Genomic DNA, 24,049 nt, shown 5'->3' on the forward strand with positions numbered 1-24,049 from the left:
TTTTGGCAATATAAATTCTTAAATTTTCAAAATGAATTTTCACCTCCAAGAATTTTCATACAAACTTAAGATAATCACTCTTTCATATTTCCTTCAATATTTTTTAAAAGTGTTCATAATCAAAGTTTCATCTCATTCTATTTCTTGAACACTTGTATATTATTCATTGAGTGAATTATTTATCTAAGGAGAAGATCAATCAAGAGAAGATTGATAATACTACACTTTGTTAATATCATCAAAAGATTTATTTCTGTTTGACTTGTGATCCAGGATTGTTGAACACAAGGGTTGGTGTTGAAGAGGATTGTTCTTCATACACTTGTTTACCTATAGGTTGGATAGTAGGCATCACCGTTGGTGTGAATAGGCTGTACCATAATTCTAACTATAGTGAAATCTCTTTCGTGTGGAAAGGGGAATGGATGTACCTTCGGATTGTGAAGGGAACCACTATAATTTCCGGTGTCTTTTTACTTTCCGCAATTTATCTTTCCGCACTTAAACGTAAAATAATCCAAAACCGGAAACAAGTTCGAAGAATTTTTAACCACCTAATTCACCCCCCCCCCCCCCCCTCTTAGGCGCATTTACAACTTACAAAATGTATTGACGTCTTGATAGATCTTCTTCCTTCTTCTCTCAGATGCAACGACAATCGCAAGGGGTTTCTAAGCATGGCTTCATGTATGAGGCAAGCTTCACATATATTGAACAAAGTGGAAATTGGTTTGCCTGAATCATTGTCATATTTCATCTTCAAATTGACTGGAGAGGTTACAACATCTAATTCCGCGAGGAACAATCTCCCAAGGATGCAATTGTAGACCCTTTCACAAAGGATCACAAGGAAATGCATGTTCATAATTCTTTCACCATTCCTTTCCCCGAAAGAGACGTAGCTCGATTGTTTCATATGGAAGAGTGTAAGATCATTGAACACTAACTGACTCCACCTTCATACGACTTCAAATATCGACCGTGTAACCATAATCTCACAAAGGTTCTAATGTACAGAAGATTGTAAAAACTCCTTTCATCAATGAGGATTCTTGATACTAAATGGTTCGCAATGGTGGCGATTACGACCCGTGGATGTGTCACATTAGGAGTCTCATCCATTTTCTCGCAGCCTAGAAACCCTAAAATAGATTTGTCATCTTCGTGCCTTTTGTTTGCCATCAATAAATTGAGGGAGCTTCGCATTGGAGGTTCTTTCTCAATAGAAGATTTGTCGTCAATTAAATCAACGAAAAGGAAAGGAAAAATTTGAAGGCTGGAACACTTGTGGTTTCTTCAACAGCTTAGATTGAGCGTCATCATCTTCTTCAAATAAACTTCTTGTAGCAATTCATGATTTTGAAATTCGTAAAAATCGAAAATCGATTCTCATAGACAACACCGTTGTTTTATTAAGGAACCATAAATATATCTTGAACCGATCAAATAGTGTTGAATGGAATAGATATGGCTGGGGTTTGTCATATTTAATTAACTAATTAATTAATTAAAAAATCATATATATATATATATATATATATATATATATATATATATATATATATATATATATATATATATATATATATATATATATATATATATATAAAACAAAAAGTGACGCATATAGCACAGCTTTGGCTTAAAATTCCAACCTCGCAAGTAATCGATCTCCTTCTAACCTTAAAAAAACGCAGCACATTTCAAGAATTTCACACTCTCCTTCTCGTGGATAAGATCTTAACAATATATCTGTTTCAAGGGGACCCACATCTCAACAAATTCTACCTAAATCAACAACAACCTATTAAGGATCATTTTTCTCTTTCCGGTAAATTCTGTGCGTGAGTCAGAAACCTTTATTTTGTTTGTTTTGTTATTATTTCCACACATAATTATGATATAATCAAAATTCGTTTTTTAATTTTGGGGTAAAAGCTAAAGCCACAAGATATTTTGTGGTGAGTGCGGTATTCGTTGTGCTGTTGAGTTTCATTTTACATCGTTAATGCGTAGTGACGTTTTTTGTCGGATTCTTATGATGTTTCTTCTCTCTGTCGTGTTTCGCCGGCTGTTTTTGTCTTAATCTATATAGATTACAATACAGATTCATTTTCTTTCTGCAAATTTCAATTTTTCTTCGCAAATTCATGCGATTTTTGTATAATTGAATTGCAGAGAGGAACCGGTTTCTGCAGATTTAGCCACCGATTAGATATGATAAGTTTGAGGAGTTTCTAGATTCATCTTCTCTCTTATCCTCTATTTGTCTGTTTTATAATCTGATTGCGTCAAGGTTAGTTTCTATTACCTCAAAAAGTATCTTGTTCTTGAGTACAACCTGTTTGTTTTATTGCTTCTGTGAGCTTTGCTTTGTTTGTATATAGATTTATACTTGTTTATTCTTTTACTTTGTTTCATCCCCAGATCTTTTTGAGCTCTTATGTTTGTGAAACTATTTTCCTTTTGTTAGATTCAATTTAATTTTCTACCCCTTTTTGGTGGTTGCCTTAGTTTAGTTCTCTGCATGTCCAGATTTTAACTGAGCGGAATTATTTTTGTTCCTGCAGTGGATTAGTGTTGGTGGTGTACAAGTCAATGGTTAAGTTGAAATGAGAGAATTTGAATGAGAAAGAAAATCGAACTGTCTTGCGATGGAGAATTCTTACAAGGTTAATGGAAATGGATCAACTGAAAATGGATACTCTATTGCTAGGCGCACAAACTCTTATCAACCCTCCTTAAAGGGTTCGTTACCGTGGTTGGATATAAGGGTGTTTTACGTAAGAGTTTGCAAGTGTGAGTTTGATAATACCACTCCCGAGGTACTCACTCTTAACCATGTTCCTTTAAATCCCGATACCCTTCTTGAAGTTAATGGCGTTCGTAGTAGTATATACTCTGATGGGATGTCAACCCTTCTCAAGAGGGATAGAGTAGATCGAAAATCAGAAGAAGTTACATTTGTAAGCACCGATAGTATAAGGATGAGCGGTAGTGTGAGGTTTGAGGTGTTTGATAAAGATAATCTGCTTCTTTTTGGTGCTTTAGAATTATGTAACAGCAATGGTGTTGTTAAAGAATCGAATTCTAATGGACAAAGTTGGAGTATGAAGTGTGAGTCGAACATAATTCCTGGCATGAGGTTCTTTAAGGAGAAACAATTGTTGTTGCCAGAAACAACTCTTCCAACAATTGAGGTCTACATTGCAGGGTCCTTCTCCGGTACTCCAATCATCTTAACGAAGACATTGCATCTTAGTTCTCAAAAAAGACATTCAAGGAAAGGGATGTTGAATGCAATTCCAGAGAATGATGCAAATGAAAATGGAAAAGATCCTTCTTCTGCACTTGCTTTGCAGGTATTTAGTACTCATTTTGTTACATTTTAGGCGTGCTTCTTGAATTCTCCTCTTTAGCTATTTTAAGTTATCAACCTAGTTAACTTCATGCTTGCTTATGCCTTGTCTGAGTTAGTGTTGTCAAATAGTGGCGCTATAGCACTATGGCATAACGGAGTTCTATTGTTCGGTGATACACTATTCAGTACACGAGATTGTAGTGGTGCTATAGCACTGTAGTTTAGTGGAATTTGATCGAACATTTATTTTTTTGCGATCTGCGATTGACAATACTGGTCTGACTTTGAATTTGTTTTAACTGGCTCAATGCAGTTTCATTGAGTCATTTGGAACATGAGATAGTTTAACAGATATAAGTATTTGTGTTTGATTGAGGTCCTAGCCTAGTAGGATATGGAACATTATAAAACTATGATGTAACTCTAAATTATATTTGCTTTCTTTCTGAGCTTTTGTTTTCGTTTTTTCCTTAACTTTTCTTGCTCAATTCTGTATTGTGTTTGAGAAATAGCTTCCCCCCTCTCAAGCACTTGCAGATTGCAAATTAACATCACACGCCCTCGAATAGTGTTTGCCCTTGACAAGATGTGCACAATTTATAACTGAACCAATTGGAATTTGAAGAAGATCCATTTTCCCAACAAATTATAGATAATCCTTAATATTTATATGCCAATGCTGCAGGGCCCAGATTACATGCACGACAAACACGAAGACGAGGATTATCACAGCCTTTACACAAGAACAGCATACGCTGATGGCGAAGATGGCGAACTTTCATGGTTTAACGCTGGTGTTAGGGTTGGCGTTGGTATTGGACTCAGTGTTTGTCTTGGAATCGGCATTGGAGTCGGCATAATGGTTAAAACATATCAAGGTGCTACGGGCCAATTCAGAAGACGGCTACTGTAAACTACTCAAGCTTTCTTCTCTTCATCCAAATAAAACTAACCTTAGCTTTGTTCATCTCCATCTTGGTCCAAAGGAAACTTGTTAATGTCTTGTCCATTGAGTGCAGGATATATATATAAATATAATTTTGGCTTGTTTGTTATATGTAATATAATATAGTTTTGTTTTTTGTTACATTATCTACCAGTTATGATGTTTGAGTAAAGCATGAAGTTTTTGATTCTTTTCTTAAGTGGAAATAAGTTATAACATGATTTAAGGGGGTTTAGTATTGATTTTCAGTGATCAATTGATACATCATTTTTTTGTTTACAGTTGCATTCATGCCCTTGCACGTTATTAAGAAGAAAAAGGAAAGAAAAAGAAAGGTTCTCTCATCCATGTGAGTTGTTGGGAGGGTGGCATTCCAACAAAAGTATTGTGCAAATAATCATGTTCTTTTTCACTTTCACCCACGTTTGGGGTGGTGGTGGCATTCCAACTACAAATCATAAAATAATGGAAAGAAAAATAAAAAGATTTTTGCATTTTCTTAGAAAAGTAAACAGATTTTTGCATTTTCTTTGAGAAGTTGAGATGAAATTAAGTGCATGGTTTCATAGATGGTAAGATTTGGAATTGATTTTTGTTTATAAACTTCAATTAATTATAAGTAATAAAAATAAATTTGGCTTTGAAAAGATATTTAGGCGTAATATGCAGTTTCTTTGGAAAGAGAACCTCTCCTGTCCCATAAGTCTATCCATTCCTCCTATTTCTGATCCAATGGCTGAAAGTTTATGAAAACAAATAAATAAATAAATGAGTTTTGAAAAGAGAGAGAGAGAGAAAATAAAGATTAATGGCTGAGACTGGCAACAGTAGCATGAGGCAATGCATAAAAGAGGATCCAAATCCATTTCTTTACGATGCCATCCCGTGTTTGTGTTTCTGATGTGAATACAAAACTCATAACTAAACAATGGGAAAGTTTAATTTAATGAATGTAAAACTGTCGGTTAATCATAGACGTCGGATATTAAAACAAGTTTGACTTTTATTTTAAAAATCTATAAAATAATACAAACGGATGATGGTGATGAATCGCGGTGTAAAACTTTTTACCCTGATAGTGTATAGTAATTAATCTCTAATTTAATTATGTCATGTATTAATAATCTTCTATTGTGAAATTTGTTAAACGCCAAACAAATTCAATTGTTCATAAATTAATTCAGCAGTCGGTTTTTGGTTCTCAGCGTAATATTTTCTATTTGATTTCTTTTTATATTGATCGATTTTTATTTAATAATATAAATTGAATTTATTTGAGTAAAAGAAAAACTCAGAAATTTAATTAAATTTAATAAGTAATTAAATAAAAATATTAACTAATTATTATATTAGATTTAATTTAAATATTATTATTTGAAATAAATTAAAAAAAAATATTTTTGTAGTAAGTTGATTCACACTAAATTAATAATCAATTTTATGATTAGTTATGAGATGAAAGATTTATGAGATGAAAAATCAGTAATTTTCCCTTTATTTATGTAGAATTCATATTTGCAAACTAAACCTCCGTAAACAATTAAATTACAACTTATTATTTTTTTTAATTTCACTGTTCTTTTTAAATAAATTATTAAGGTTGTCTAAATAATTTTATTTTGATTACATATTTAGATATGAAAATGAATTTGAAGTTCAATGAATATAATTTGAATGAAGTAAAATTATATTGAAATTATTGGAATAGTAATCAAATTAAATAAAATTAAATGAGATATAATCTAGAAAATAATGGAGTGATAGTGGAATTAAAATTATTGGATTATATATTTTTACTTGCTAGAAGTACCATACGTGACAATCTCTAGTGATTAAGGGTTGTCAGATGTTTTAAGATGTATAGTAGGGTTAGAGTTAGCTCACGTATAGAGGTGAGAAGTTCTTTATATGTGATTTTTGTGTGAATATCAGATTGTCCTTCTTAATTTCAAGGTTGAGTTATCCTAGAAAAGGGCAACATATTTAATAAATAGACGGCCGATCTAGAACATAGGTAATTGTGAGGACTATATGAGTGAGGAAATGCATCATTTGTCTCCCTTGTTGACCCTCTTGGACCATTTACTAATATACTAATATATAGTCTCTCAAGGACGAGAGCTTGAAAAGGGTGAAGTGATTTAGTCTTGTTTTTCTCCTTTATTCGGATGAGTTCATCATGCATAAGGTGAATCTCTCATGCATAGAGTGGATCCCTCGTTTATGGACAATTTTGAGATACTTCTTTAGGTGTCGATGATGTGATCCATTTGTTAGCTGAGAAAAATCTCCAAACGTCAGTTGAAAGAAAGCGCGTAAGGTATTTAATATTATCAATGATGATTTAACCTCGGAATGCCGAATTGGCATTAATCTATCACACATGTCAGAAACGTCACTAGTCTTTCATGTTTGAGGGGAAACCTATGAGACCCTTAATCATCCCTAGATGGATAATCTAGTGACAATCACGAGATACAACTTCGACTACTCCGACGTTGATGAGGAGAAGGTGGTCCATCTTTTGGACGATTTTAAGGTTATGGATTCCCACACCATAATCACATTGGATCAGGGGAAAATGGAGATAAGGATAAATATCTAAGTAAGTTTCATGTAATAATGGTTTTTATTTGGGATCTATTGTCGATCATATGACTCATATTTGTTACTTTCCTTTTGTAGAAAAGATGTCGAAGATCTCCTTAGCTGAAAGGAAGGAACATTTGGCAAAGATGAAAGTTGAGCGCTCAAAACTTGGTGACCTCAGAGTCGCCTAGAGGAAAGTCAAGAGACAAACTAAGGGTGAGTCGCCTTCTAACTCTCCTACCCTGAAAACCCCAAAACGGGAAGTTGACGTCTCCCCTTCTCCAAGGAATAAGGCGGCCCATACCATTACTGTAGATGGGGAAGGTGTCCATATATCATCGCCCCCTCAATCCTTCATGTGAAATGAGTCTGATTTCAACGTGATCAAATTCACTGGTGCTCGCCTTCCCTTTCCCGAGGAGTTCCCAAGCAATTTCAAGGCTATATATAATAAGCCATCCCTGAAGTTGTTTGATCTTAAGGAGAACCACCTTATTAAGGGTCTTCGTGATGGAGCATGTTCATAAAGAGAAACATGCTCAAACTAAGAGCGAGTTGAGGATGAAGTTCATAGACTATCAAGGCAACTTGGTCAAAAGGCATGCGTAATAAAGGCTTTGCTGAAAGACAAAAGGGCCCTGACAAATAAGCTCTAAGACCAGAGACCAATATCGAGGAGTTTGTCGCCATAGAAAAGAGGTTGCGAGCATCTTTGGATCAAGCCCTTAGCTCTCAAAGGAAGCTGGAGGAAGAGATATATATATGCTCACAGATGATCTGATGGAGACCTCTGACGTCTATTTTTATCAGACGAATGAGCAAATGACCTCCTTTTATCTCGGTCTGGGTTTGTGCCTCATGGACATGCTAAAGGACATCTGTGGGGGCCAATTGGTGGATGATACATATGATCTTCCTCTAGTTGAGCCAATTGTCCCTCCTGTCAAGGATGCCTAAGATGAGCTTGAGGGTTATAAGGCGACAGAGGAAATTAATCCGGAGGTGACCCCCCAAGGAGAGGCTCTAGAGGAAAAACGGATTTCCGAATAGGTTTAGTGAACCAAATTATCCATTTTGTTTCTTTCTATAATCATGACCTTGGAGGTTGTTTTGTTAGCCTTTGGGGGATCTTTATGTAATACTGAATGTTGCTCTTAAGAGCTTTCTTTATATTTGACTCACTTTTTACTATTTTCGTTTCTATAAGAATCCCCTCGGTAAGGTTTTGGCCTTGGTGATCTTATGGAGAACAAGGATTATTTTCTTGCGATGTTAACGTTTCCGTAAGGGCAGAAAAGATTCCCTCATAAGGATCCAGCATGTGTGATCTCCTCGAGGGGAGGCAAGGATTATTTCATAAGGATCCAACATGTGTGATTGCCTCGAGGGGTGACAAGGATTCTTTCCTAAGAATCCAACATGTTTGATAACACCAAAGGGAGGAAAGGATTCATGTATAAGGATCCATCATGTTTGATAGCTCTAAATGGCGGAAAGGATTTATTTATAAGGATCCGACATGTTTAATAGTCCCGAGGGCGGCAAAGAGTCATGTATAATGATCCAACATATAGTAACCATGTCGGGCAACTCCAATAAAAAAAATTCGCTATTCATTTTACTGCAAATAAATCAAAAATAGTTCAAATTCACATAATAAAGTGAAGGGGCTCATTAAGAAAACCCGGTGACAGGTTTGCGAAATAGGAGGAAATAGTGCTCCCCGCGAAATGAATAATATCATGAAATTATCCTTTCAAGCGCCAAGGATTTTAACTCGCCTAAATAGACCAAAGCAATAAAATAAACTAAATTAAACAAGGCCAAATGCTTTAACAATACTTATCATTTGATAAGAGATCCTTTTATGTTGCCTTCGCGTCTACTTATTTTTTACTGATCAGGTTCTCATCCACGAGAGCTTCATTCGGTGGCTTGACCCCCAACCTGGTGCCAATGGTGTTCACGCCCATAGTCATTACCTTCTTTAGCTTAGACACTCTATGTATCATTTCCTGACGATCTTTTGATCCCCTTGGATAACTCCAACTCACCCATCTGCGAGCGGGTACTTCATGCAAAGGTATAGCATGGATAGGACGGACCCCAACTGGTTAAAAGTGGGTCTCCCTATAATAATGTTATATAAATAGGGTGAATCAATGAAAATATACCTTACATTAATTTTTTAGGTGGCCTCTTTTATTCCAAAGGCGACCTCTAATGTTATATAACCTTTCGTCTGGACTTGTTTGCCTAAAAATCCTACCAATGATTCTTGGAAGGGCTTGAGGTCATCTAAATCCAAGATAAACCTCTAAAATGCATCCCAGAAGAGGATGTCCATATATCCTCCTTAATCAATCAAGACCCTCTTTATTTCCCAAGTGTCATATCTTATGGTGATGAGCATGGGGTCATCGTTATGTGGATAGATGCCTGCAGCATTCTTCTCGAAAAAGGCAATCTCAACTTCTGGAGCTTCCAGCTCGCCCATATCAAGGTTGGTGAGCAAACCTTTTATGGTTAGTATCTAGTGGGTGTACTATTTGAAATCTGAGATGGTCTCTCTGCCAACGGCAAATTCTCATGCGATGGTATTAAGAGTATGGTGGACAACTTTGCCGCCGCCTCCCTTTCCTAGTTATTTTTCCTTCCTTGGAACCAAGATCCTGGAAGGATCTCTCCCCTAAGAGCTTTTGGACAAATGACTCCAAGCACAAGAGGGGTGGGTGAGTTTTGATATTCAAAATTCATGATTCATTTAAGGTTTTATTACTTAAAAAGAAAATTTTATTAGTATCCACAAATTAAAGATAAAAGCAACTGAAAGAAAACAAAATAAAGTGAATAACAATTTTTAAAGAGAGAGGGTCAGAGAGATGGCACTAGAGAATTGTACAGGTTCATTTGAATGTTGGTCTAGTCTTGTCCCCAAGAGATCTTCTTGATATTTAACAATAATATGGAAGTTTTACACGTTATGTCCACAAACCCTTATACAAGAAAATTGAGATATTTTACATTGGATTATCCCCCTGACCAAAATAGGGATTTTTCACAGGATGAAATCACTAACCAAATAGAGATTTCATCGGCTAATATCAATAACCAAACAAAACTTTTGCAGACTGAGTTCTATAACCAAACATATATTTTTCAATGGTTGATCTCAATAACCAAACTCGGTTCTTCAAGAATATCACACTCTTGAAAGTAAAACAATGGCACGACACCAGTACAACTCTTTCTTCACAAGTTGTTTTCACTCACGAGGCATTAAGGTAACTTTGGTGAAAGAAAATATTTAAATAGAGAGAAGAGAGTGATAAATCGTAAATAATTAGGAAAACTCCTAATTCTTGTGTGATATGAAGTGATAAGAAGACTCATTTATATTGAAAAAAATGTGGCTCAAAATGGAAACAATCCATGGGCCAAATTAATGGGCTAATTGATTAGGTGCCTCAAATAATCGGTTGTTGAGATCAAAAATGGAAGGCTTTGATATAAAGTTGTTACCATTCATTAAGATATTTTCCAATTGATTATAGGCTCAACTAAGCATCATCTAATAGATTAGGAAAAAGATCTAATTGATTGGATGATTAGAAAAAGTCTCCTAATCAAACACGTATTTCCTAATTAACTGGCTAGGACTTAAAAACATTTTTAGGTGATTTTTTAAAGTAAAGAGAGGCCTCTAAATTTTTTTAAATGTGTGTGTGAGTTTACTTAATATCTTAGGAGTTACTATCATACTTTCATAAGACTCTAGCCACTCAGACAAACACGACCAAGCAAACTTTCACACTTCGTCTCTTTCACAACTCTGAGGATTTTCAAGTTCCTTTTCTATATACACCGATCATATAGTCACTTTACTGAAACCTTGATTATGATACTTGATGAGGCTTTATATGTTTTCAATTTAATCACCATTATCAAATATTTGGAAAGATATTACCACCGGCTTTATCAAGCATAAGTGTTTTTGTCATTAAAATACCAAGAAGGCCACCAACATCAAGAGCGCCAACTTTATACCTGCAAATACATATATGCACAAGAGTTCAATCCACCTGGATCTGGAGTGGATCCTCCCTTTATATAGTTCTTTAGGTTCCCCTCTTAGATCAGGTGATTTATTTCCTTCTTGAGCTGATAGCAATCCTCGATATGATTCCTCTTGAATTTGTGGAACTTGCACCAACCATTGAGCTCAAGTCCTAAGACATCTGACTTTGGAGCTAAAAGTTAATGTATATCGTGCATGTGGAGGACTTCTTGCCATATCTGTTTCTGATGAGTGTTTAGAGATGTGAAAATCTCAGTCGGGTTCCCACTTCACTTGAACATTATCTTGTCTCTAATGGGTAATGTGTGCTAATTCCTTCGTGATTGTTGTGATCTTTCAGCATGGGAGACACATTATTTTGCATCTCTGACCTTATTTTCAAATTTTATTTCCTCTCCCTTGATGTAATACTTTGCCTGTGTGACTACCTTTGCCAAAGATGTTGTTGTCCTGGGATTCATTGAAGTATCCCACCATGAGTTCATTCTTAAATGCTCATACGGACATTTCTTTATTTAGATGGATTATATTGATTATCGCCTCGTTGGAGCAGGCGGGGTACTCTATCAGAGATTCAAATAGGCCTTGGCGAATGTTGAAGTGACTACTGTGGGCTATCTTTCTATTCCTGATTGTAACAAACTGGTTGCAACCATATTTTTGAGCTAGCTCTAAACCCTACATCACATCATAAAGCCTCTGACAACCCTTAATCACTAGGGATTTTCATGTATTACTTTTAACAACTACAACTGGTATCCACTATGGGGCCTGGTAAAACTGACCTGGGTCACCTTCATAATATTCGTCCAAATTATTGTCCCTCGTTCATCCTCTCTATCTATCATGATGAACTAAAATATATTAACTCCGACAAATGAGTAATCCGACAATGAGGAAAGCACCATGGCACAGATGCTCGCTGCCATGGCAGACCTATATCGCCAGAACCAAGCTTTGAAGGATAAAGAACTTCGCATCCAATTGTTCTAGCAAGAGTTTGATCCCACGAACGAGGTGGAGGGCCCCAATATCTCTCAAAGAGATATGGGAGACTCCAGTTCCAGAGAATTTTAAGCCTCTCTCATTGGCTAAGTTTGATGGGAGTAATAACCCATATAAACATGTCACCTCCATCAAGACACAAATGGCCATCATAGGAGTCCCCGACTCCTTGAAGAACCTTTAGAGATGCAATCCTTAGGTGATATATGGGATTACCTCAACTCTCCATCACCAGCTATCAGAATTAGTGAAGAAACTCGTCCATTAAATCCTGATGAGTTGATGACTTCTTGCCATATCTATTCCATATGAGTGTTTAGAGGTGTGAAAATCTCAGTGGGCTTCCCACTTCACTTGAACGTTGTCTTGTCTCTAACGAGAAATGTGTGTTAATTCCTTCATAACTGTTATGATCTGTCAGCATGGGAGATGCGCTATTTTGTGTATCTGGCTTTATTTTTAACATTTATTTCCTCTCCCTTGATGTAACATTTTTCCTATGTGACTACCTTCTCAGAGGATATTGTTGGCCTCTAGGCGAGGAATTCATTGAAGTATCCCACCCTAAGCTCATTCTAAAATGAACCTACAAACATTTCTTGACTTAGATGGATTATCTTGGTTGTTTCCTCGTTGAAGTGGGAGAGGTACTCCCTCAAAGATTCAAAGGGGTCTTGGCGAATATTGAAGTGACCGGTGGCAACCATCTTTCTGTGTCTGCTTGCTGCAAACTAGTTTATGAGTTTATTCACTAAATCTTGATAATTGGTGATGGAGAGCCGATGCAAGACCATATACCACCTCAGGGTTGCATCTCTGAAGGTTCTAGAGAGGATCTTCCACTTCAAGGAGTCAGGGACTCCAATGATGGTTGTTTGTGTCTTGATGGAAGGTGATATGTTCATATGGGTCATTGTGCTCATCAAACTTAGCCAATGAGGTCGGATTAAAGTTCTCTGAACTGGCGCCTCCCATATCTCTCTGAGAGAGATTAGGGGTCTAGCACCTCCACATTGTTTATGGGATTAAACTCTTGCTGGAACTACTGGATATGGAGTTTTTATCCTCTTGAGCTTAGTTCAGGCGATAGATGTCGTTCGTGGAAACGCGCATCTCTACCATGGCACTTTCCTCGTTGTCGGATTCCTCATTGGTCTTAGTTATTGTATTTTTGTTCATCGTGATGGATAAAGGGGATGAACGAGGGACAACAATTTAGACGAATGTTATGAAGGTGACTCATGTCAGTTTTATCAGGCACCATGTGTTAAAAGTACAATATGTGACAACTCTTAATAATTAAGGGCTGTCAAAGGCTTTAAGATGTGTTATTGGGGTTAGAGCTAACTCACATATAAGGTGAGAAGCTCTGCGTTGCATATGTGGTATTGGGATTAGAGCTAGCTCTCACATATAGCAAAGCAATGCATCACTTGTCTCCCTCGCCGTCCTTATGAACCCTTTACTAATATACTAATACAATATATAATCAATATTTGCATTTAATTCAATTAATTTTACTTTTATTATATCTTATGAGATAAATGTTTTTTGTTCTTGATGAGAGATGCCTTTCTTAAAACTTTTAATTATGTGAAAATTTAAAATATCATCATTAAATATTTTAAATTAAATAAATAAAAAATATTTTTTTAAGAGTTTATCTCTCTTCACCTTCATCATCACTTCACTTATATCTTAAAATTCATCTAGAGTCATATTTACAATTAATCTTCATATTACATGTTCTTTAAAAATAATGATCCTTATTTTTCTTCCTTTCTCTTACCCTTTATGAGTGCAACTTTTATTTAAAGAAATGTTGTTTACGAATCTTGCATCGCTAAACTCATAAAACTCAAAAATTAAAATCCTCAACAAATATCTTAATTATCAATTTGAAGTTTGGAGCGGAAGAGAATGGAAGACTTTGATTGAGAGGATTTTAAAAGATTTATTTTTATTCATAGCACTAAAAATTACTAATTTAGAATAATTCAAAATTTGTATTAAACAGAATTTAAAAGTGTTTTAAAGTTCTTATATAAAATTTTCAAATATTTCTTTTTTATAATATTTTAAAAATTAAAAATATATTTTATTATTCTATACAAAATTATTTATATATTTTTTTTAGAGATTAATTACTATGCACTGTCAGTGTAAAAAGTTTTACATTGTTGATTTATCACCATCATCCGTCTGGATTATTTTATAGACTTTTAAAATAAAAGTCAAATTTGTTTCAATCTGCATTACTTTATAGACTTTTAAAATAAAAGTCAAATTTATTTCAATATTCAACGGACATGATTAAGTGACGGTGTAAAATTCTTTTACACTGTAAATATATTTCAATTAAATCTTTTTTTTTTATGAAAATTAAAATCTTCAATATAGATTGGCATCATTAAAATTAAAATCTTCAATATAGATTGGCATCATTAAACCCATGAAGTAAATCAACTCATAATATTTTTGAATTTAAATAGAATCTTTCATAGAGAGAAATGATCTTTATAGAGAGAAAGTGATGAAGGATTTGATATTTATAATATAAATTTTTAGAAGAGTTTGATGAATGTTTGATTTATGCAATTTTATGATTTTTTTATGAGAAACAAAAAAGAGAGAAGTATTTATGAGTTTGAGTGTTTGATTTATGTAAATTTATGATTTTTCATTAGTTAAAAAAAGAGAAAATATTTATAAATATTGATTTGTAAAGATTTGTGATTTTTCATGAAATAGAGTGAGAGATATGTGATTATTAATTTGTTATTTCCGATGAAGACGCATAAAAGAGACAAAGTGCAAAAGATGTAAGATTATTAATTTGTGATTTCTTATGAAGACGTGTTTTTCATATTTGTTGTGAAATTTTTAATTATTTAGATTTCTAATACATTAATACATACATTTTTAAAAAAAATTGTTTAAATTTTTTATTGTCTCTTAACACACGTAAATATATCTATTTATTATTAATTAAATATTTGAGCACATAACATGCTTTAAAACAGCAACATAACATATTTTATTAAAAAGTCACTTAGACCATTCTTGATAGGATGAATATGGAGTTAATTGAGAGAAATAAGGTTATCTCTATAGAGGTTTTGAGGTTGAGTAACATTGAGGAACAACCATTGAAATAAAGGGTTAAAGTGGACTGACTTAAGCTAAGGGATGGTAACAAGCTTTCCTCCCTTAAAAGTAAGCAAAAGCATAGAAACCCTCTCACCATGGTGAAGGAGAATGGTTCCATTTTAACTAATCATGAGGAATTTGTTACTGAGATCCTGAGTTTTTATGGTAAGCTAGTGGGCACTTCTGCTTCTAATCCAAATGGTATCAACATTGTGGCCATGAGGCAAAGGAGGCAAGTTTTCTGCTGAGCAGGGGCAACAATTGGTTTCTCCTATTACTGTAGTTGAAATTAAGGTTACTCTCAGAGAGATTAGTGACATCACAGCTCCTGGTATGGATGGCTATGGAGTCAAATTTTTCAAAGTCTCTTGGGAAATTATTAAAACAGATGTGATAAACGTTGTTTTGGATTTTTTAGAAGGAAAGAATGTTTAAAATTGTGAACAGTATCCTAGTCACCCTCATACCCAAAACTTCCAATGTTACAATGGTAAATGAGTTTAGACCTATATCTTGTTGTACCACTGTCTACAAGATTATCTCCAAAATTATGACTACTAGACTGAGCAAGGTTCTTAGAAGCATTATTGGTGATAGTCAAACAATTTTTGTCCTAGGGCTTCACATTTGATGCGGTGTTTCGCAAGTATACGAACGCGTCAGAGTAATATAAAAGATTGTTGAATCCACAGAGACCAAGTGACAATCTATCGTTATCTATTGTTATAGTGTTTATCAAAGGCGATCAAAATAGGTGTTTTTTAGAGTGTGCAATGAAAAGTAAAGTATTGAAATAAATTTAATTAATAAAGACAGGGTCGAATGTAATTCACGTAATCGATTGATAATCCAAGTACTTGCTAGTAGAGCTACTTATGGACAGTGTTTCCTACTTTGAAAAGAACTAATTTAACAGGAACTGTCGCTTCCGCGTATTCAGAGCCGAGTTGTACTCCCTAATCAAACCCTCTTATTGTCACTTATAAAAAGGCGCGCATTGCGTTAGAGTAGTAAACCTATTTTTAAGAAATATAGTATCTTGACTGAGTTGAAAAGTATTATAACCTGGATTTCTTAACCAAAAGAGGTTCTCACGAACCAGACTCTAAACTTATAAACGCGTCCGAAAATAGTTTTAAAATCTCTTTTCTTCTTAATGTTAAAATCTCCTAATGAACTAAACAAAGCGCTTTCGTTGTTTTTGAAATAGTTAAAAACAATTAAGTTTAAATAGACGTTGGACGACTTTCGATCTTACCCAATGGAATTGAAGTGCGGGAAAACCTAAGTTGAAAGTTAAAATAGCCCTTAAGTGTTTCTACGAACAATTGTATGGATTATCGGTTCAATTATGATCCTTACATTCTAACCTTATAAATTTAGCTAGACATGGTAAAGTAAAAGTGCATTAAAATAAATAAAAGTAGTGCGAGTGCGGAAAGTAAATAAAAGTAGTGCGAGTGCGAGAAATAAATAAAAGTAAAGCGAGTGCGAGAAATAAATAAAAGTAAAGCGAGTGCGAGGAAATAAATAAAAGTAAAGCGAGTGCGAGGAAATAAATAATTTAAAGCGAGTGCGAGAAATAAATAAAGTAAAGCGAGTGCGAGGAAATAAATAAAAGTAAAGCGAGTGCGAGAAAATAAATAAGATAAAGACAAGTAATAAAAACCTGCTCCATTCGGAGGGTTGAATAAATTGCAAAGCGGAAATGAAAATGGCGGCAGGATTAACTTCCTTCCAAAGTGCTCCAAACTCGATTACAGACTCTATCACAGACTTGATTACACAATTGTGGTAACACTCCAATGCGAAGCGATTACCACTTTATAAAACTAAATATATGCCTAAGTGAAACAAAGTTGCTCTGAGTTTGCCTCTGCTCTAAGTTTGGATGATTGTAAAAGTGAATTCGGGTTTCTATTTATAAGCAAGTAAAAAGATGGAAATGACTTGGATGCCCTTCAACTTGAAAATGGGAGGGAAAAACTTTCCTCTTGTGGCGCCCGCCACAAGGCCATGGCGCCCGCCACAAGGCCAAAATGAGGCGCCTTAGTGGAGGTAGTGGGGAACGTGGTAGTTGAGGGATGTTGAGCTTGGACACGTCATGGCAGGGTTTGTGGCGCCCGCCATGGGGTAGGCCATAAGTACAAAATGTTGATTTTTAGGGTTTTTGGCTCTTTTTCGCTCCTTTTCTCGATCGGGGCTCCGATTAAAGTAAAAACCTGAAAACAAAGGAAAACATAGCAATAACACAACAAAATGATAATAAAACAACTAGAATGCATGTGAAATCGGAGTCGAAAATACGGTAAATTTCAGTGTTATCAAACTCTCCCACGCTTAAACCTTTGCTTGTCCTCAAGCAAAACATTAAAAAGCTCATAAAAGAAAATTTGTGTAAACGAGTGCTTCAGGTAAAAATTCCAAGTTCAAGTCGGGATGCAGTGATAGGTACTAACTGAGTGAACTAAGGGTATCATGATGACATTAATCCGCAAATACGGACATAAACTTCATTCCTATATTAACCAACCCATATTATCCCACAATACCTAGGCCTGCCTCTTCATCTCTTTTTGTGTCCTTTTCATTCAGGCGCAATCACATTAAGCCCGTTATCCGTACATGCTTCGTAGTAGAGTGGCCTGTTAGTGATTATGATCTGAGCATGGGGTTTCTGGCACATAAATATGTGTAAACCCTTTTATTGGACCCAACTGTAGTTGTGGGGGATCGGATCGTAATCTGCCCTACCGAGTTCAATGCCAAATACCTCTGAACCAACTAACAGTGGGTTAGCTTTTCTTTTTTCTTTTTTTTTTCTTTTTGTAGCAATTTTTGCAATTCTTTGGTTTAAATGACTTTGTGAGGGTCACCTATACCGGAGTTGCCTTTTTGCTTTCTTTATTTTTTTGTTTTTCTGGATCATTCACTTATTTGCATCGGTCCCCTACGTAGAGGATGCGTAGGGCGGAGCTGACTACTGAGATAAACTACTAAGGACTTATACGGAAATGATGATTAAGGCCATGGTATATGGGGTTTCGGGAATGGTTCCTATATTTACAAAGTCTATGGTGCTAAAATAATACTGATGTTTCGCAAAGTTCTCCCAAGTCACCGCATCCTTACTCAAAACATGTCTTTAAAACCTAAAAACTCTCGGAATAACACTACTTTCTTTTGCAAAAAAATTTTTTGTGGGGCTAAAGGTATGGGGAGGTAGGATTGTACTAAAGATATACTATATTTGGTGACTCGTCAGACTCATGCATTATACTAAAAAGCAAAATAAACAACTAAAAGGAAATAACAATAAATAAACTATCTAAAAACAACAAAGAAAAACGATAAAGGAGAAACGAGAAAAGCAATAAAGAAAAGACGATAGAGTCTCCTCCCACACTTAAATCGAACATTGTCCCCAATGTTTCAAAATAAGATAAGGGAAGAGTTACCTGACAACTTATTGCTGACCACTAGTGTCCTCGCCATCCTGAGGTGGACGACGGGATCGGGTACGACGACGGTCTCTCTGAACCATCCTCGCCATCAGGGCATCCTGAGCGGTCCTCACCTCTCGAAGGTTACCTATAATGGAACCTTGAGTGGCTTCAATGAGTGTCATGTGTCTCTGGTGGTAGTGTTGCTGACGGGCTTGTGAATCTGTGATCGTTTGCAGAGACTGTAGAACAGTGTCGTAGGACCTGTCTGTCCTCCACTGCGACTCTTGCATGAAGCGCATGTTGTCCTCCATTTGTTGCTGGATGGTAGAGAGTAGGTCGTCACGCCTTTGCTCTCTAGCCATGTGGTCACGCCACATCTCCTCTGTAATATAAAAGCCAGAAGTGGTACCTGCAGAAGAAGAAGATGGTGTGGTGTGTGGTGGTGAAGGATGATGGGGGGACACATGGGGTACGGGAGATCTCTCTCTCCGATCGTATTCATCATCAGTGTCATGTCCCGCCTCATCAGGCATGTTAGGAGGAAGAGGACCCAAAACAGGTGAGGCATATAAAGCGTAGGTCCAATTCCTTTCATCTCGTACATCTGTATGTCTAGTGCACGGTAAAACAACAGAAGGGATGGCTACACCATGAACCATAAGCATATAGCCTCCTTCTCTCCTCGAGCGACACAATTTCATGTCTCTCAGAAATTTTAGGTTAATTGTGTGAGGAGGTAGGGGGTCTAGGGTAGCCATCTCATCGTTCAGGTTAAGCGCCAGAGCAATAGATGTAATCAATCCACCAAAAGAAATCGGTCCCGCTTTATTCAAAGTTAAAGTCATATGAGCAAGCATGAACGGGACCGAATTAATACGTCTATTTGTGAGGCTTCCTTGTAAAAATAGAAGCTCTCTAGCATTAACCTTATTTGGATTCTCCCGGCCAAAAATAGTGCATGCCAACAGATATCTAAAAACTCTGATGGCCGGGTTATGGATAGTTGAGGCAAGAACTCCTTCAAAAGAGTTTATGGAAGTGTTTGATAAACGCTCCCAGAAGGAAAATACCTCAACAGACCATTCAGAATCCAAAGGGGCCTCACAAATAGCACCGTCCTCATGAGGGATTCCTAACAAGCTGGCTAGTTCGTCGGTACTGAATTGGTATTCAACAGCAAACATTCTAAATTTGACAGTACCAACTGTGCTGGCAGTGTTAGGGTTGACAATATAAATTAAGGAACTCAAAAATTCAATTGTCAACCGCTCATAGGTGGGTTCTTTGTTGGAAAAGAAATTATGCAAACCTAAGTTATCTAATAAATGGAAAATGCTATGATAGATACCTAAAGTGTAGAGACAGTTTTCGTCAACATACCTTGTCGGGAGGATTTCCCGATTTTGCAACCGTTCAATAATTTTTCTTTGTCTATCCCCCGGTTTCCCTCCTCGAAGAATGAATCCGTCAAACTCCATTTGAAAGCTCTTGAGAAGTGATGAAGAAGATGAAGTGGTTTGTGAAAAGGTTGGATTTTTACAAAATCCGACGGATGAAATCGAAAATGGAAATTGGAATAATGATTAGTGTGGTGTGGTGGTTAGAAAAGTATGAGCTTTTTGTGCATTCAAGGATGTTTTTCCAAGGTGAAAAAATGGGTTTTGAAGGTTGTAGGTTGCAAAAATGGTGAAGAAAGGGGTTCTGCCCCGACCTTTTACAGACGCTGTGGTGGGCGCCACAGGGTGTATAGGCGGGCGCCATAAGGCAAAATCTGGTTGGGCCGGATTTTGATCCTTTGGCTTGGGCTTCTCTTGTCTTTTGGCTTCGAGGGGTCCGGATAGCATTTGTCTTGTGATTTTCCTATTATCTTTGACTTGCATAATTTTATAAAGGTAAAAACAAAAATAAAATAAAATGAAACTGAAACAAAAACAAAAATTAAATATAAATAAATAAATAACTGAAAAATTAAAATGCAAATAAAATAAAATAAACATAGAGCATATATAGATAAAAATAGAAATACTAATGTATAGATTTTATGTAATATTCCAAATGCGATAATATAAAACGAGTTATGTAAATACGAGAAATATAAAAAAGAGATAAAATAAGATGAAATGGTGAGATCATATAGTGGGGATGTCATCTTCCTGAGAGGAACCACGGAGCATGGCTACTTCTTGCTTGAGCTCTGCGATCTCCTGATATAGACAGTCGGCTTCAGTAGCATGGGTGAGATCAGACACTCCCATCTGTAAAGTGAGGTCAGCCACCTCCTGTCTAAGCGCTGCGATCTCTCTACGACACTCAGCAATCTGAGTGCGGATATCGGGTGTCTGCAATGAAAGATTATTAGAGAAAATAGTGATTCTGGGAGATGGTGGTGTAGGCGTGTATTCAGCAATGGGTGGTGATCTTGGTTCCTCAACGGTCTCTCCCTGGCCCTCCAGAGCATAACTCCAATTCACTGGATCATGCACACTGGTCATCATAGGATCTGGAAGTGTGAAATAATGAATAGCCTCACTGTTGACTAGCAATCGGAACTGACATGGGTGGAAATAGGCTCTCCTCATCAATCCTCTGGTCAAAGAGAAATTGATGTCCATGGTAGTGTACCCACAGTAGGTCCGAAGATGTAACAGCTTGCGAGACAGACCTAAAGCGACAGCAATCTGCGTGATGATTCCGCCAACATGGATGACTCCTTCGGTAGATCTGGAGATACCGCTGAGACTGTATAACAAGAAGTTCCCACATGCGACTGGGCGAGACTGGGATGCACAAAATAACAGGAAGATCTCCTCTTCACTCAGTAGTGTCTCTGCATCCGGCCTTCCCAGGAAGGAATGTGCTAATATCATCTGAAAGTATCTGAAGGCGGGGTTATGTATGCCATGAGACAGCTGCATAGATGGATCCTGGCTTCCGCCACCCGATATATCACTCCAAAACTTCTCAACCTCCTTACCTAGGAAATATCCCATAGGTGTTTCCGTGATAGCATCAGGAGTGGTCTGGAAACCCAATAAGTCGCCGAACTCTTTCTGGATGAAGGAGTACTCAACTCCGAAAAGCCTGAAAGCAGCATACCCATCTGCTCCAGAGTATGGGTCATAGTCGAATGAACTCAGGAACTCCAAAGTCAGGTTCCTATATGTGTTACTCAAGTCATCAGCAAACTCGTCCCAGTGAAGCTGGTGGCTAAGGAATCAGATACTCGGCTCGATACCCAGTGCCTCCATATAGTGCTGATCAGGATAACGTGTTGGTGCCATAGGGCGCTGATACAAAGCAATGTAGCGCTCCCTCTGAGCATTATCTCTATAGGCCACGTGCATGTCATCGAAATCCTGCATCCTGTAAAAGTTAAGAAAGTGATCCTGAAAATACAAACCATTCAAATCTTAGTCTCAATGCAAAATATGATAAAATTAAATAAAAATTAAATAAATGCGAAAAAGTAAAATGAAAGAAAAACCATGGGTTGCCTCCCACGCGGCGCTTGTTTAACGTCAATAGCTTGACGATTAGAATTTATACACCTGTAGTAGTAGGAATCGGTGGATCAATCAGGGTGTGGCTCGAGTAGTATGCTGGAATGTCTCCTCCTTCGTAGAGCTTCAGTCTTTGTCCATTTACAATGAATGGACTACAGGTATCGTTCTTGATTTCCACGGCTTCGGATCTCAGAATCTAGGATACTTCGAAAGGACCAGTCCATCTTGAACGTAGCTTTCCAGGGAAGAGTCGTAACCTAGAGTTAAAAAGGAGAACAGGATCGCCTATATTGAAATTTTTCTTTACTATTCTTTTGTCGTGATAGGCTTTTGTCCTCTCTTTATATATTTTTGCATTCTCGTAGGCAGATTACCTAAGTTCTTCTAGTTTATGAATGTCTAGGGTACGCTTTTCTCCAGCAGCTAGGTAGTCTAAATTCAAAGTTTTAATGGCCCAATAGGCCTTATGCTCTAATTCGAATGGTAAGTGACATGATTTTCCATAAACTAGTTGATAAGGAGTAGTTCCTATAGGGGTTTTGAAAGCGGTTCTATAGGCCCATAATGCTTCTTGAAGCTTCTGAGACCAGTCTCTCCTAGAAATAGAAACAGTTTTCTCTAGGATTTGTTTTATCTCCCTATTAGATACTTCTACTTGGCTACTAGTTTGTGGATGGTATGGTGTTGCTACTCTATGCCTAACTCCATATTTTCTTAAAAGTTTGTCAAATATTCTCGATATAAAGTGTGATCCTCCATCGCTTATGACTAAACGTGGTGTTCCAAATCTAGGGAATATATAGTTTTTGAATAGTTTGATTACTACCCTAGTGTCGTTTGTGGGTGCGGCTATAGCTTCAATCCACTTAGACACATAGTCTACAGCTACTAAGATATACCTGTTTCCTAAGGATGGTGGAAAAGGTCCCATGAAATCTATACCCCATACGTCAAAGAGTTCTACTTCCTGAATGTTTCTTAAAGGCATTTCATCACGCCTTGAAATGTTTCCAGTGCATTGGCATCTATCACACTTGACAATGCAAGCATAGACGTCGTGCCACATGGTAGGCCAGAATAGGCCAGCTTGAAGAATCTTGGCGTATGTCTTGGAGGTGCTCGCATGTCCACCATAAGGTGCAGAATGACAATGCTCGATAATATTATTTACCTCTTCTTCTGGAACGCAACGGCGAAAAATGCCATCTTTACCCCTTTTGAAAAGGAGCGGTTCGTCCCAATAGAAGTTTCTCACATCGTGGAAGAATTTCTTCTTACGGTGGTAGTCAAGATCAGGGGGTACTATATCAGCAGCTAGGTAATTAACGAAATCTGCATACCAGGGTACGTTACTTATTGCTAAGGAATTTTGGGAATGCTCATAAGGAACTAGGTTATTATCTTCAATGGTTTCTACTCTAGCGATCAGTCTATCATAGGCAAAATCATCATTTATGGGTACTAGTTCAGGTTTTAGATGTTCTAGCCTAGAAAGGTGATCAGCTACTACATTTTCAGTGCCTTTTTTATCTCTTATATCTAAATCAAACTCTTGTAGTAATAGAATCCATCGGAGTAATCTGGGCTTGGCATCTTTTTTACTTAATAGGTAACGAATGGCAGCATGATCGGTGTAAACTATAATTTTTGCTCCTACTAGATAAGATCTAAATTTGTCTATAGCGAAAACTACAGCGAGTAATTCTTTTTCAGTTGTTGCGTAGTTAAGTTGGGCAGCATCTAGGGTTCCACTGGCATAATAAATGACATGTAATTCTTTATCTTTCCTTTGTCCTAGAACGGGTCTAACTACATAATCACTAGCATCGCACATTATCTCAAAAGGTTCTGACCAATCATGTGGTTTCATAATGGGTGCAGATACTAATGCTTGCTTTAAAAGATTAAATGCGTCATTACATTTTGTAAGGGCAAACTGTCATACAACATACAATCATAGGTTTCGATGAT

The 24,049-nt window shown here is 36.6% G+C and overlaps 1 protein-coding gene across 5 annotated transcripts; it reads left to right on the plus strand.

Moving 5' to 3' along the window:
* Positions 1-1,636: 1,636 nt before the first annotated feature.
* On the plus strand, positions 1,637-4,497 carry LOC127101217 (uncharacterized protein At1g01500). Of its 5 annotated transcripts, none has more exons than XM_051038571.1 (4): positions 1,637-1,844; positions 2,179-2,296; positions 2,571-3,362; positions 4,047-4,497. In XM_051038571.1, exons 3-4 carry the CDS (start codon positions 2,655-2,657, stop codon positions 4,272-4,274), a joined length of 936 nt encoding a protein of 311 aa, XP_050894528.1. In that variant the 5' UTR covers positions 1,637-1,844; positions 2,179-2,296; positions 2,571-2,654; the 3' UTR covers positions 4,275-4,497. The 5 variants fall into 5 exon arrangements, with proteins under 5 accessions (XP_050894528.1, XP_050894526.1, XP_050894527.1 ...); XM_051038569.1 differs by having other exon boundaries at positions 1,640-1,831; XM_051038570.1 differs by having other exon boundaries at positions 1,661-1,840.
* Positions 4,498-24,049: the final 19,552 nt, after the last annotated feature.

This window comes from Lathyrus oleraceus, chromosome 7, assembly GCF_024323335.1.
Source record: "Lathyrus oleraceus cultivar Zhongwan6 chromosome 7, CAAS_Psat_ZW6_1.0, whole genome shotgun sequence".
NCBI lineage: Eukaryota > Viridiplantae > Streptophyta > Magnoliopsida > Fabales > Fabaceae > Lathyrus > Lathyrus oleraceus.